At 41.5% G+C, this 16,202-nt stretch overlaps 1 protein-coding gene across 2 annotated transcripts in view; it reads left to right on the forward strand.

Annotated features, from left to right (window-relative positions):
• LOC118804798 (fibronectin type III domain-containing protein 3B-like) overlaps positions 1-16,202 on the forward strand; it is a 188,685-nt gene that overhangs the window by 135,285 nt on the left and 37,198 nt on the right. For both annotated transcript variants that reach the window (XM_036565449.1, XM_036565450.1), the window contains 5 exons: positions 5-129; positions 5,668-5,842; positions 7,440-7,526; positions 11,813-11,951; positions 12,043-12,114. In XM_036565449.1, the coding sequence (XP_036421342.1) occupies positions 5-129; positions 5,668-5,842; positions 7,440-7,526; positions 11,813-11,951; positions 12,043-12,114 (598 nt within the window). The remainder of the gene's footprint in view (positions 1-4; positions 130-5,667; positions 5,843-7,439; positions 7,527-11,812; positions 11,952-12,042; positions 12,115-16,202) is intronic.

Consider the following 16,202-nt stretch of genomic DNA (forward strand, 5'->3'; position numbering starts at 1 on the left):
GCAGGGCAAAAAGAACAACGTTTTCCGAGAATGTTACTTTGGGAGCCAAAGGCACTACAAGCTGACGCGACTGTGTCCAGCCATGGCGTATACATTCAGAGTAGCAGCGAGGAACGACATCGGGACCAGGTGAGGACCTCCAGCTCACAGCGTGTTGAGTCTGAGTCTTTTGGAATGTGTTTGTATGGAACAGAGACAGTAATATTGAATGCTGGAACTGAGGATCAGTTCAGTCAATCATCATACCCATTCAAGCTGCCGGGACACATGACCCACCAGATTTTCGATATCTGTAATTTGTGTAGTTTTGTTTTATTTCATTACTATTATTTTGTATAATATGTAGCTATGGTCATTTTATGAGTCAAGGAATTATGTCATAGATATCTCAAAAAGCCACACCCCCTTTCCCTGTGCTATTGGTTTCTTCCAAAAGTTCCAGGATGAAATCGGTTCTCTGTTTCCTTAGACTCAGTGGTTCCTCAGACTCAGTAAGGTCAAAGGGTTCTCAATCTCAGTAGAGTCAGTGGTACCTCAGACTTAGTAGGGTCGATGCTTTTTCATTCTCAGTAGGGTCAGTAGTTCCTCAGACTCAGTAAGGTCAATGGTTCCTCAGACTCAGTAGGGTCAATGGTTCCTCAGACTCAGTAGGGTTAATAGTTTCTCAGATTTAGTAAGGTCAGTGGTTCTTCATTCTCAGTAAGGTCAATGGTTCCTCAGACTCAATAGGGTCAATGGTTCCTCAGACTCAGTAGTGTCAAAGGGTTCTCAATCTAGGTACAGTCAGTGGTACCTCAGACTCAGTAAGGTCAATGGTTCCTCAGACTCAGTAGTGTCAAAGGGTTCTCAATCTCAATAGAGTCAATGGTACCTCAGACTTAGTAGGGTCAATGCTTTTTCATTATCAGTATGGTCAATGGTTCCGCAGACTCAGCAGGGTCAATGGTTCCTCAGACTCAGTAAGGTCAATGGTTCCTCAGACTCAGTAAGGTCAATGGTTCCTCAGACTCAGTAAGGTCAATGATTCCTCAGACTCAGTAAGGTCAATGGTTCCTCAGACTCAATAGGGTCAATGGTTCCTCAGACTCAGTAGTGTCAAAGGGTTCTCAATCTCGGTACAGTCAGTTGTACCTCAGACTCAGTAAGGTCAATGGTTCCTCAGACTCAGTAAGGTCAATGGTTCCTCAGACTCAGTAGGGTCAATGGTTCCTCAGACTCAGTAAGGTCAATGGCTCTTCATTCTCAGTAAGGTCAGTGGTTCCTCAGACTCAATAGGGTCAAAGGGTTCTCAATCTCGGTACAGTCAGTGGTACCTCAGACTTAGTCTTTCTCTCTGTCTTTCATTCTGTTTCTCTTTGTTCCTCTGTTTATTCTTTCTCCTTTTTTCTCTTATCTCTCTCTCTCTCTCTCTCTCTCTCTCTCTCTCTCTCTCTCTCTCTCTTTCTGGTTGAGTTTTAATCTGTGGTTGTTCCTCACCGTCTCCTGCTGTCCGTGGTCGTCTCCCTCTCTAAAGGCTATCAGGGTGAAGTATGTTGTGTTTTTCTCCGGCTGCTCTCTTCGCTCTGAACTCGTTCTCATCTCTCTGCCCCTCTGCTGCCTCCCATTAAACTGATAGTTTGACAAAACATGTGCCCAGTTTTTCCTCCCGCTGTACACTAAATGTAGTCCATCAGCCGAGACATGTTTGGCCCCAGGCGCACCAAGAGCTACCGCCGACTGGTGATCGCCTCTCGTCCCCTGAGAGAACTTATACTTAAAAAAGGCCACAAACGCTAATGTGTTAAGGAGAACGGCTCTGCAGTAGGAGCTGCGGTTGAGTAGGGGCAGTGGCAGTTTTCACCAGGGGTGGTAAAGTGGTGGCATGGAGAAAGAGGGAGCTTGGAGGGAGTTTAACGGTTGTTTAGCCCATTGCCAACTTACTCTCCCCTTAAAGACAAAGCATTACAGAAGAGACGTACTCGCAGTGAGAAAGTGAGTACAGCGAGGTGGAAACCAATGACATCAAGTTTATTTCTACAGCACTTTTTACAGCAGCCGTTATCACAAAGCAGCTTTACAAAAAAAATCCGGGTCTGAGCCCCCATGAGCGTCGCCAGTGGCAACGGTGGCAAGGAAAAACTCCCTAAGAGCAAGAGGAGGAAACACTGAGAGGAACCAAGACTCAGAAGAGGAACCCATCCTCCTCTGGACGACACTGCATAGCAGAACAATAACGCAGGAGTAATATGAACAGAGAATAACGTTTTATTCTTGGCAGAAATTTTGGGATGGCTTCTGGGGTGGCCAGACAGTGGTCAGCACTGCTTCACACATTTCAGCTTAAAGTCTACACTGCAAAAAAATGATATCTTAGTGAGTGGAAACTTCTTAAATGTAGTCAATAAATCTAATATTTCTATTTACGAGACTGTTGTAAGAACATTGTGAGATTGTTTAACTTATTTCTAGACATTTTTACTTGTTTTTAAGCAGTTTTATCTTATAAAAGTGTTTTGCTCCATTGGCAGATCATGTTACTTTCAATAGATAAAATCACTTAAATCAAGGAAAATTGTACAGAAACAGGTGGAATAATCTTATATTCTTACAACAGTCTCATAATGAGAAATATGAGATTTATTGACTAAATTTAAGAAGTTTCCACTTGTAAAGATACTATTTTTTGCAGTGTGTGTTTTACACACAGACCAGTGAGACCAGTCAGCACGTTTTAAGCATTTTTGCAGGTTAGTAGTTCAGGATTGAGTCGTTTTTGAGACGTTCATTTGGCTGTTTTGTAATTGGCTGTTTAGCCGAATGGTTAAGCTACTTATATTCCAGCACAGGGAAGCTTCTAACGCTGTATTACTGACGGTTTAATGGTGAGGTAATTTGATCTGTTCTGTCACAGAATTGTTTTAGTAAAACAATGAAAAAAAAACAATAAAACAACAAAGTAAAACAAGTGGAGATGGCAAAAAAGAGCAAAACAAAAGTAGTAAAACAACTAAAATCAACTAAAAAGACCTGTTTGGTGTCTGAAGTTTGCTTCTGTAGTTTTAGTACTGGAGCTACAAGGCTAATGTAGCTAACAAGTAATGGGGGTTTACTCTCAACCAATTAGCATAGTGCTAACTGCATACCCAAATCAGCAAACTCGCATAAACTTGTCTCAAATTCTCATACGCTGTTATTTATACAACTGGACCAAAGTATGGACTAAATTCAGTCTCCCAGGTGGCTGCTATTGTTTTTAGCTTTGCTAATGTACTTTAGTCCATGTTAATACAGGGAGATTCACTCGAAAGAGGCCCCGAAATATTCTGTTGTAACTCCTGTTAGGGTGAAGCGATCTGAACCAAAAAATACTCTACATATCTTGATGTGTGTGTAATCGATTGCATTACATGCGGTGCTGGAAGTGATCCCCGTTTTCTGCCAGACACATGAAGGGGTACAGGGGGTTTGCACCTGGAAGTTGCAAACGGAGGTTACACGTTGCAACGGCTGTCCGGCGCCTACCTCATCACTCCGACGCAGGGGCATCCCGGCTTGTTCGAAGCTCCACATACTGAGGAGCACATTGCACGTTGTTTTGTTCAGATTGCTTCGTCCCAGAGAGAGTTATTACAGAATATTCAGGGCCTCTTTCAAGTGAATCTCCCTGTAGATAACAATGAGTCACTCAGCATCAGAAACCACATAATCGAGTCTATTAGAGACACCGAACACCTCCTCATGCTTTGAGGAAAGCGTGTGATGATTTACGCAGGCAGGTAGCACCATGCTTATTGGTGGCTAATAGCTACAGTAGCCTCGTAGCTCTGATGCTAAAACTAGAGAAGCAAACTTCAGACACATAAAGGAGGAAAACCGGGAAATGTGTGGGGTTTTTTTGCCAAACTGTTGCTTTAATGCAGGAGGAGTGTCTGTCTGAAGGTTGAAACTCTGGCAGGAACCTGAGCTCCCGGCTCTAAACTTTTTTAATAAGCTCTTTAAGTGGGAAAAGTCGTTTTGTATTCAGAGCTCGAGCGGTTTGGAGACTATCCAGGACATTTTAATGTTAGAGAATCGGATTGAGTGCGTTTGAGGAGAATGAGGGTGAAACTGTGGGTCCGGCCGTTTGGGCTGCGGGGCTGTAATTCTGTTTCTTTATGGCCTGCGGGGATGTGTACGTGTATTGCGTTTCTGCGCGGCCGTAAACTCAATCACTCAGATTTAAACTGAATGAAAATGTCAGTGTGGAGGGGGGGCAGGGTTTAATATCAGACGCTGCAAGCGAAACACTCTGAAATGTTCGTATGCACCAGCCATTCTCTTAACTCTCCAAAATTCATCATGAAAATATACAAAAAGCTGCTTTGCACACGGAGAAGTAGTGTTTGCTTAAAGCATGATTTGAATTTGTGTTTTTATGAACCAAAAACAGTCCTAGTTCATTTCTACATGATTACTAAAGAGGCTGTGTCTGTTACTGCGCCTTTGGGACTGATACAGCGCAGTGCAAAAGTCAAGAGACTCTTTATTTCATTTCCAAAACAGCCGTTAAGTCCACGTTGTAGATTTCTCAGGGAATATTTCAGAAGAGATCAGGTACGAGATGAGCTCACTTTCATAGAGAAGGACAAAAAAAAAGAACAGGAGTTTCTAAAACTGGAGTTCAGAGACTGATTAAAAGCTCCCGAGAAAATGTGGCTCCTAACAACCACCTGGAAGAGCTGGCCGACCCCAAAACTGCCCCCATCAGATAAACAGCACTTAAAGCTTTCATCTCTGAGAGAGAGGAGAAAATCAAGCTGCTTCAGATCTGAAAACATCCACAGGTGTTTCTGTCCATCCTTCCACTGTGAGAAGACGACTCAGCGCTGTGGGTCTGAAAGGATGTGTAGCTGATCAAGAAGAACCTCACTGAGAAAAGGAGACGGACACATCAAACACAGAAGCTGAACGATGGACTGACCGCCCCAGAGTCCAGACCTCAACACCACTGAATGTGTTTGATTACTTCAGAAAATGATCAACCAGCTTCTAAGACTGAACTTTGGAGGTTGGAGTCCATCAGACTAGCTCACAGTATTTCTACTACGCAGAAGCTCTCATTACTTTTCACTGTGTTTATGTTTATTTGAATGTATTGTAGTGATAAACACACTTATCCCAGGATAACTGGTTTTAAATGAAGTGCTTAGGCACCTGAAACTTTTCCACACTACTGTTTGTTTTCTACTTTCTTTCTGATGCTGAAAAATGAATAACTTCATGGTCATTTTGACTGACTCAGAAGGCAAATGGGCAGAGCTAACTGCTGTACACAGTAGTTCAAAAGTTCGCAATCACTGGTCATATTAATGATTGCTGTCATTTTATGCAATAATATCATGTACAGTGTTGATGAAATGCTATAAGCTAGACAGCAGAACGCATTTTAAGATGTGTAAAATTACAATAGAAGGTTTTTGGGAACATAAACTTGTTAAATGAAATAATATACTGTAATTGTCTGTTTACAGTCATTTCTTGGAAAGTTATCTGCCTGAGATTTGATCTTCATCTCCAAATATGTTCATTTTATTAGAACTTCCTTTATGATATCAAGTTTGAAGTATAACCTAAAGGATCTGCTGCACATGTGAGAGTCCACCTCTCTCACTCTCACTGTCACTACACCTCTCTCTCTCTCTCTCTCAGCTCCTTCAGCCCGGAGGTGGTGTTCTGTACGAGCGGTTCTCTGCCTCATCTGCCCGGCGTTCCTCGGCTGGTTCGTGCTGGAGTGAGCTGGATCATGCTGGAGTGGAGCCGGCCGGACGGCTGCAGCGCCGAGGAGCCCCTCACTTACACGCTGGAGATCCAGGAGGACAGCAACGTACGACCCTCTCCAACACTGCACTCAGTCTGGATATCAGAGCTTTTACAGAGAAACAGATTCAGATTCAAATAGTTTTATCAGCACAGATTATAATTAGCAGCTGTTACAAAGCAGTGAAAGGAATTCATTACTTTAATAATGATTATATTAAAGAGAATACACTAACTGGCCACTTTATTAGAAACACCTACCTTATACTTCCACTAACTGGCCACTTTATTAGAAACACCTACCTTGTACTTCCACTAACTGGCCACTTTATTAGAAACACCTACCTTATACTGGCACAAACTGGCCACTTTATTAGAAACACCTACCTTCTACTTCCACTAAGTTGAAGTGTTAATTAATCAATTAATTTATTCATTAATTCAGTTTAGACTCAGTAATGTGTCAGTAGACAGAGCTGTGTTTGGTGATGATGTGAATGATAATGAAGACTGTGCTGTGTGTGTGTGTGTGTGTCTCTGTGTTCTGATGATGTGATGTGATTATATGAGTTTTAGACTGTGCTGTGTGCGTGTGTCTCTGTGTGCTGATGATGTGATGATGTGATTGTATGAGTTGTAGGCTGTGCTGATGATGTGACTGTGCTGAGTGCTGTGTCTGTGTTGATCTGTGTGTGTATCTCGGTGCTGATGATGTGATGTGATTATATGAGTTTTAGGCTGTGCTGTGTCTGTGCAGATGTGTGTGTATCTCTGTGCTGATGATGTGATGTGATTATGAGTTTTAGACTGTGCTGTGTCTGTGCAGATGTGTGTGTCTCTGTGTGCTGATGAGATGATGTGACTGTATGAGTTGTAGACCGTGCTGTGTCTGTGCTGATTAGGTGATGATGTGATTGAGTTGTAGACCGTGCTGTGTCTGTGCTGATTAGGTGATGATGTGATTGAGTTGTAGGCTGTGCTGTGTCTGCTGATGAGGTGATGATGTGATTATATAACTTGCAGGCTGTGCTGTGTCTGTGCTGATGAGGTGATGATGTGATTATATGATTTGTAGGCTGTGCTGTGTATGTGCTGATGTGTGTGTGTGTGTCTCTGTGTGCTGATGTGATGATGTGATGATGTGATTATATGACTTGCAGGCTGTGCTGTGTCTGTGCTGATGTTGTGATGTGATTGTATGATTGCAGGCTGTGCTGTGTCTGTGCTGATATTGTGATGATGTGATTGTATGATTAGAGGCTGTGCTGTGTCTGTGCTGATATTGTGATGATGTGATTGTATGATTAGAGGCTGTGCTGTGTCTGTGCTGATGTTGTGATGATGTGATTGTATGATTAGAGGCTGTGCTGTGTCTGTGCTGATATTGTGATGATGTGATTGTATGATTAGAGGCTGTGCTGTGTCTGTGCTGATGTTGTGATGATGTGATTGTATGATTGCAGGCTGTGCTGTGTCTGTGCTGATGTTGTGATGTGATTGTATGATTGCAGGCTGTGCTGTGTCTGTGCTGATGTTGTGATGTGATTGTATGATTGCAGGCTGTGCTGTGTCTGTGCTGATATTGTGATGATGTGATTGTATGATTAGAGGCTGTGCTGTGTCTGTGCTGATGTCTCTGTGTATCTCTGTGTGCTGATTTTCAGGGAGCTGAGTTCCACCCGAAGTACACTGGAGACAGCCTGAGCTGTACTGTAGAGGGCCTGAAGAGGAGCTCACAGTACAAATTCAGAGTGAGTTCATTATTAAATACTAATAATCATCAGTCCATTCCTGCATTACTAATAATCAGTCAAAACTAATAGATCCTCGCTGCTTCTGTTCAGCCATCATTCGTAGCTGACATGACAGATAATAGAGATAAATCTCATGGATCATCATCATAATCTTTAACCTCCAGTCACTGTTAATCACTGTTAGGGCTTCTGGATAAAATCCCCTTCACGCTCTTTCTAAAGCAGTTAGACTCTGTCTGTCTGTCTGTTTATCTACCTGTCTGTCTGTCTGTTTATCTACCTGTCTGTCTGTCTGTTTATCTACCTGTCTGTCTGTCTGTCTGTCTGTCTGTTTATCTACCTGTCTGTCTGTTTATCTACCGGTCTGTCTGTCTGTCAGTTAGTCTACCTGTCTATCTCTCTGTTAATCTACAAGTCTGTCTGTCTGCCTATTTATCTATATGTCTGTCTATCAACTTGTCTGTCTATCTGTCTATTTATCTACGTGTCTATCTATCAACTGGTCTGTCTGTCTGTCTGTCTATTTATCTACGTGTCTGTCTATCCACTGGTCGGTCTGTCTGTTTGTCTGTCTATCTGTCTGTCTTTTTGTCTGTCTGTCTATCTGTCTGTCTGTTTATCTACCTGTCTGTCTGTTTATCTATCTTTCTGTCTGTCTGTCTGTTAACCTGTCTATCTGTCAGTCTTCATTGTGTTCTTCATCTCTGCTGTGTCTGGTCATGGTGTTTGTTGTTGTGCGTATACTCAGTGCTGTCTGTGCTGCTGTGAGTAAACAGATAGCAGAGCTGTTCTGCACTGTCATTTTGGTTTGGTTACTTATTACTTGTTTTTCAGGGACTCAGATATAGAAAGCGTTTTTCTCCAGGATCGTATATCAGCTGTGGATAAAAAGTGGCGAGTTGTTTTATATATAAGGCCTGTATGAGGGAAATAAATGGCCAGGTGACAGTATGTGGTAAATAATGCAGATAAATGCTCAGCACTAAATCATACATACAGAAAATAAACAGTAAAGAGAGCATAAAACTCAGTACTTTACAGCGCTAGACGGGGAATTATTCTCATATACGCCTCACAGTATATAAATATAGCTTATATATGGTAATTTTACAGTTGCAGTGATATGAGAATTGTGGATTAATGCTGATACTTCATATTGTTCGTGTACATATACTATACAGACAAAAATATTGGGACACATTACACCTACAGGAGCTTTTATGAATCCCATTCTATAACAGCTTCTACTCTTCTGGGAAGCTTCTACAAGATGTTGGAGAGAGTCTGTTGGAATTTGTGCTCATTCATCCAGAAGAGCATTTGTGAGGTCAGACACTGATGCTGGACGAGGGGGTCTGGCTCACAATCTCCATTCTAGTTCATCCCAAAGGTGTATGATGGGGTTGAGGTCAGGGCTCTGTGAGGGCCAGTCAGGTTCTTCCACTCCAAACTCACCCAGTCAGGCCTTTATGGAGCTGCTTTGTGCTCTGGGGCTCAGTCATGCTGGAACAGGAAAGGTTCTTCCCCAAACTGTTCCACAAAGTTAGAAGTGTACAACTGTCCAGAATGTCTTGGTCTGCTGAAGCATTAAGATTCCCCTTCACTGGAACTAAGGGTTCTAGGTCAACCCCTGAAAAACAGCCCCATATCATCATCCCTCCTCCACCAAACTGTACAGCTGGCACAGTGCAGTCAGGCAGGTAACGTTCTCCTGGCATTCGCCAAACCCAGACTCGTCCATCAGACTGACAGGTAGAGAAGCTGATTGGTCACTACACAGAATACGTTTCACTGCTCCAGAGTCCAGTGGCGGTGCTTTACACCGCTCCAGCCGACGCTTGGCATTGTGCGTTCTGATCTTAGGCTTGTGTGCAGCTGCTCAGCCATGGAAACCCATTTCATGAAGCTCCTAATGTGCAGTTATTTTGCTGATGTTGCTTCCAGAGGTGGTTTGGAACAGAGGATAGACACTGTGCTCTTCAGCACTCGGCGGCTCCACTCTGTGAGTTTAGCGCTTCGTGGCTGAGCTGTTGATGCTTCCATTCCACAGTAATAGCACTTACAGTTGACGGGGCAGATCTAGCTGGACAGAAATCTCACAAACTGACTTGTGTCAGGTGGCATCCTATGACAGCGCCATGTTTAAAGCCACTGAGCTCATCAGTACGACCCTCTACTGCCAGTGTTTGTCTGTCGAGACTGCAAGGCTGTGTGCTTAACTTCATTCACCTGTTAGCAATGGGTGTGTTTTTTAACTGGCCACCATGCGGCTTTTATTAACAACACTGTACACTGTTTACTTCCATAGTTCATACTGTAGACCAGCTAGCCAGTTTGAAGAACAAAGTTTGGTTCCAGATTTCTTCTGGACACCTCCAGCGGCTCCACTGCTCCACAGTCCAATACTGGGGGCTTATACCCCTCTAACCCACGCTTGGCACTGGGCATGGTGAGCTTAGGCTTGTGCGAAGCTGATCCAGAGTGTACCCATTCTATTGGTCAGTTTCTGTGGAGATTATACAAGCTGTGTCAGTGATTCAAGAGTTTTATTTTCACATGCACAGAGAAACAGGTGTACTAATCCTCCGGTAGCAGGTACCTATTAATAAGTAAACTTAGTTGTTAAAAATTACTTCTGCAAAGAGCATCACAGACCTTAAAAGGGAACCAGTTTTTCAAAAATTATACATAATTAAATAGTTGAGCTGTAATCAGAGAGATTCAGAGTGGTTTGGTGTGAAATGGTTCAGGTGTCTTTACAGTGGTGGTGATAGGAACCAGGGGTCGCCATGACTACAACACAGATATAGACATTTTATTTACTATCCAGAACCACCAGTGAACCTACACGAGTCTTCTGGGTTTATATGGAATGTTGATGATGGAAAATAGTGGAAAATCTGAAATAATAAGTTTTCTTTGGGGACTATTTTGCCTCACAGCGCCCTGCATGTATCCCTCCACCATGAATGGAGTTTAAGTTCTCTAAACTATCATAAAACAGTGTCTCGGTCATCGGGCAGTGAATTCATAACCATTTCATGTAGGAACTTTCTGTGAGGGAGCTTTTAGAGGTGGACGTCTGGTTCCTATCACCACCACTGTGAACAGTTCTGACTCGGTAAGTTTATCTAGAACAGAGCTTTTCACACCGAACCGCTCTGAACCGCTCTGAACCACTCTGAACCGCTCTGATTACATCTTAACCACTTAATTATGGACACGTTTTGAAAAATTGGTGGAGTTCCACTTTGATGTAGCTGAACTCATTTAAAGGACTGTGTGGATACCTTTGGACCTTCAGTGTATGCGGTAGATTACGTGATTACAGCTGTACTTTACTAACTGAAGTCAGGTCTGTCTCTGTTGATGATTCGGTCTTTATTGTCTTCTTCTAATGAACAGCCCTCTAAGCCCTCGCTGCTCTGACTGAGAGACCCTTTTCGCTGTTTCATGTGTTCTCTGTTCACACCGTGCTCTCCACGCGCAGCTGCTTTTGGTTTCTGAATTACTGCGTCTGTTCAGCAGCCTCTCGCTGAACGGTGTCGTTTTCAGCTGAGCTTGTTTATCTCTCGGCTAAAGACTCTTCATTCAGAGCTGAATAATAACATCCAGAGCCTTTACAGTGTCTGAGCTTCAGCTCTGTTCGTCTGAAAACACTTTTCAGGAGCGCTTCTCTCTTCTGCCTCCATATTCATACTTACACAACATAAACTGAGCACTGTTTTTCACATTTTAGAATAATGAAGATCATAAAACTATCAAATAACTCATCACATAACTGTGTGATTACACAGTGTTGAACAAATTCAAACCATCATATATTTTAAATTCTTAAAAGACATACAGCTTAAAGGATCATCTGAATAAAGAATGAATCAGTATCTACTACAAATTATTCAGTAACCAGTATGAGTTACTCAGTATCTGCTATGAGTTATTCAGTATCTACTATTAATTATTCAGTATGTACTATGAGTTACTCAATATCCACTATGAATTACTCAATATCCACTATGAACTATTCAGTATCTGCTATGAATTACTCAGTATCCACTATGAATTACTCAGTATCCACTATGAATTGCTCAGTATCCACTATGAATTATTCAGTATCCACTATGAAGTCTTTAGAATCCGCTATGCAGTATTCAGTATATACTTTGTACTCATATACTTTTTATCAACTGTTATCCTCACATATTAATTATTTATTTATAACTGCTGTTTTTCTTCTATTATTTTTTCTCTCTTCTTTTTCCCCTTGTCTCTCTCTGCTGTAGCTGATAGCCTCCAGTATAGAGGGCAGGACTGGACCCAGTGAGGTTCTGGTCTGTACAACAAGTCCAGATAAACCAGGACCTCCATCCAGCCCGAGCGTTCAGGAACCAATCACACCTTACAGCTTCACCGTTACCTGGGGTTCGTACACACCACACCCATCACACCTATACATGCTTACATATACATAACTGCACATGTCATTTATATTATGTTTATGTTTTCATTGCAGACCCTCCACAAGACAACGGGGGATCAGAAATCCTGACTTACCTCCTGGAGATTTCAGAAGGAGACGCTGATGGTTTGTTTGTTCTTGTTTATTTAGCCAGTCTTCGCCCTCATTTCTGTCTGTTTGCTGACATTTCTGGTATGTTTTTTCTGGAATCTCTCTTTGTTTCTGACTTTTCACAGCTCTTAGAAAAGGGTGCTCAGTCAATACCTTTTACATAGAAATGATCCGAAATGACTCTGAGCGTTTCCATTTCCACCTCACTGATTCATCAATTGATTCATCAACCGATTTAGCAACCAATTCATCAGCTGATTCATTGGCTCACATCGCTGATTCACCAATGAGTTTATCACAGTTACAAAACGCAGCTCTCCAGGCTAATTAACTGTGCTAACTGACAATAACTAACCCTACCTAACTGTGCTAACTGACAATAGCTAACTCTAGCTAACTGTGCTAACTGACAATAGCTAACTCTAGCTAACTGTGCTAACTGACAATAACTGACCCTACCTAACTGTGCTAACTGACAATAACTAACCCTTGCTAATTCTGCAAACTGAACATAACTACCACTACCTACCTACCTAGGCCATTCTGGGCCGATTCTGGCTTTCCTATGCGAGTGTTAGTTGATTACCGGGCATGCGGGCCACAATAGGGCCAGATCTTCTTATGGTTTTGCATCGTGTCTAAACTTGAGGGCCAATTCTGTCATAAATATTGTGGATCAGCAATGAAGTTGGGCCAGATTTGGGCCATATTCATTAGTTCTACTCACTTTACACTTTACAATTAGTCATGTTAAGCTTTTTAGTTAGCAGAGGTTGCTAGTGTTACTTATTTCCAGTTAGCAGTGTTACCAAGTTAGCAAAATTTGTCTGGGCCACTTGTGGGCCAGATCTGAGCCAAGGACCCAGCCGTATACTGGGCCAAGGATGTGGCCCACAAGTGGCCCAGACAAATTTTGCTAGCTTGGTAACACTGCTAACTGAAAATAAGTAACACTAGCTAACTTGGTGAACTGTGCTAACTGAAAACAGGTAACACTAGCTAACTCTGCTAACTGAAAACAGGTAACACTAGCTAACTCTGCTAACTGTGCTAACTGAAAACAGGTAACACCAGCTAACTCTGCTAACTGTGCTAACTGAAAACAGGTAACACCAGCTAACTCTGCTAACTGTGCTAACTGAAAACAGGTAACACTAGCTAACTCTGCTAACTGTGCTAACTGAAAACAGGTAACACCAGCTAACTCTGCTAACTGTGCTAACTGAAAACAGGTAACACTAGCTAACTCTGCTAACTGTGCTAACTGAAAACAGGTAACACTAGCTAACTCTGCTAACTGTGCTAACTGAAAACAGGTAACACTAGCTAACTCTGCTAACTGTGCTAACTGAAAACAGGTAACACCAGCTAACTCTGCTAACTGTGCTAACTGAAAACAGGTAACACTAGCTAACTCTGCTAACTGTGCTAACTGAAAACAGGTAACACCGGCTAACTGTGCTTAAAAAAAGACATCACTTTGTCTTTTAGTGGTTTCATATAAAATGGCTCATTGTAGAAAAAGTTAAAGACTGGGAACCATGTGGCTATTATTATTATTATTATTATTATTATTATTATTATTATTAGTTTTATTGTTAAATTTTTTCTGAAATGCATCACTGTAGTATGTACTAATGTATGTAATGTTTGTATGTTTATAAAATAATATAAAATAATAAATATGAAAGTAAATCATACTATTATGCATCCTACATAGAATAAATAATAAAATAATTTTAAAAAGTTCAGTTCTTTACTAGAGTTTTTGCTATAAATAGTGCATAATGTTTACGTTTTATTATTCCCTTAAACATATTTAAAAGTAAAAGATTTATTCAGGTAAAATTTAAAGATAAATATTTTGCATCCTACATCTTGAGACATCTTGGGATGTTGTTATAGCCAAGACATCTTAAGATCCGTGTCTAAAGACACATCTTCATTTCTTAAGACGTGCCTCAATATGTCCTAAGACATCTTCATAATGTGTTTTTAGACATGTCTTAAGACATCCCAAGACATGGTAATGGCTGGGTATGTGGTGTGGGCAGTTGTGAGTGAATGGCTAGACTTCTTGTCCTCCCCATGTTTACAGCATAAAAGGTGCCCAGCACCACCTGGTATCCCAGAGCAGAAACTGTTCAAAGGTTTTGCTGCTAATGCCGGATTGAGGAACAGACCTGCATCATCGTTTTATCAAATACAGCACAGGCAGCCATCACTGATATCTTTGTATATTTAATGATTAATTATGTTATTATATTATTATATTATATTATCATTACAGTTTAACGTTCCAGGCCTGATCAGACGCAAAGCTGCAGTATTTTATCAGAGCTGTTCTTTATTTTTCCTCTCTACCGCAGCGCTAACCATCTCCTCCTGATGGGGTAGTTTTTCTTTCCTTTGTTTTTTCACACTGAGTCACCAGATCTGTCCCTCTCTCTGCTCTGCTCTGCACTGAGCTGTCTCAGGTGTGATTCATCTGGTCTGCCACGTTCCTTAACACAGACAGATATTCCCCTTTAACCCTTAGCAGGCGCTGCTGTGGCTGGAGAAAACAAAGACACACTGTAATTCTGTGTGGATTATTTCTGACTGAAACGAGTGGAGAAACTGTGGAAAGTGCAGATTCTAAACTTCTATTCCAGACCACATTAGTGAAGTTGAATGTTGTGTCCTGTACTTGAAAGAAATATCATCTTTTACGATTTTGCTGTTTTTATTTTTCGACCTTATAACAAACAGAATAAAGTCAGGCTGAGACTCGTCCATATAGGATGCAAATCAAATATATATATACACCGATCAGGCATAACTTTATGACCACCTCCTTGTTTCTACACTCATTGTCCATTTTATCAGCTCCACTTACTATATAGGTGCACTTTGTAGTTCTACAGTTACAGACTGTAGTCCATCTGTTTCTCTGATACTTTGTTAGCCCCCTTTTACCCTGTTCTTCAGTGGTCAGGACCCCCATGGACCCTCACAGAGCAGGTACTATTTGGGTGGTGGATCATTCTCAGCACTGCAGTAACACTGACGTGGTGGTGGTGTGTTAGTGTGTGTGGCGCTGGTCTGAGTGGATCAGACACAGCAGTGCTGCTGGAGTTTTTAAACACTGTGTCCACTCACTGTCCACTCTATTAGACACTCCTACCTTGTCGGTCCACCTTGTAGATGTAAAGTCAGAGACGATAGCTCATCTGCTGCTGCACAGTTTGTGTTGGTCATCCTCTAGTCCTTCATCAGTGGTCACAGGACGCTGCCCACAGGACGCTGTTGGCTGGATAGTTTTGGTTGGTGGACTATTCTCAGTCCAGCAGTGACACTGAGGTGTTTAAAACTCCAGCAGTTTATATATATGTGTATATATCCAGCAGTTTATATATATGTGTATATATATATATATATGTGTATATATATATATGTGTATATATATATATATATATATATATATATATATATATATATATATATATAAGTGGGCAGGATAGGGAGTTCAAGAGAGGGACCTACCCAAGTCCTCTGCAGGAAGCTGTGGGAGGGACTTGAAAAGGGGGATAAAAGAATGACCAGCACCAGAACCCCTCAAACTAAACCTGATCTTCGCAAGGTGCAGAAAGAAAACAGCATCTCTCAACCAGAGGGAATAAGGAGGAGGAGGAGAGATGAGAATCTTCATCTTGCCAGCAACAGAGCAAAAGCATTAGAGTCCACTTTTCAGGAGCTCCGCTGGGTTGTGCCAGTATAAATAAATGTATTACTTTTTTTTTTTTAAACGCGACATACTATAAACCATATTATACCATATTATAAACATGGTTACAAATATTTCTAAAAATAATTTACACTGAATTACACTTTATAGCATGTTTATTATACATTATGAATTGTTAATATAATGCATTATAAGTAGTGTTAATAACATGTTATACTGTCAGTGCCAAAAAAGTCAGTCCCAGCTTAGTTTATTTCCACCCTGAGATTTCCAGTATTTTACTCCTCAGTGCTGGTGCTGTTAGAGCTGCATCTTCAGGGCTTCAGTCCTGAATATTCAGATGCTCCAAACAGGCAAACAGCCTAGAATCACTGCT

This window comes from Colossoma macropomum, unplaced genomic scaffold (genome assembly GCF_904425465.1).
Source record: "Colossoma macropomum unplaced genomic scaffold, Colossoma_macropomum, whole genome shotgun sequence".
NCBI classification, from domain to species: domain Eukaryota; kingdom Metazoa; phylum Chordata; class Actinopteri; order Characiformes; family Serrasalmidae; genus Colossoma; species Colossoma macropomum.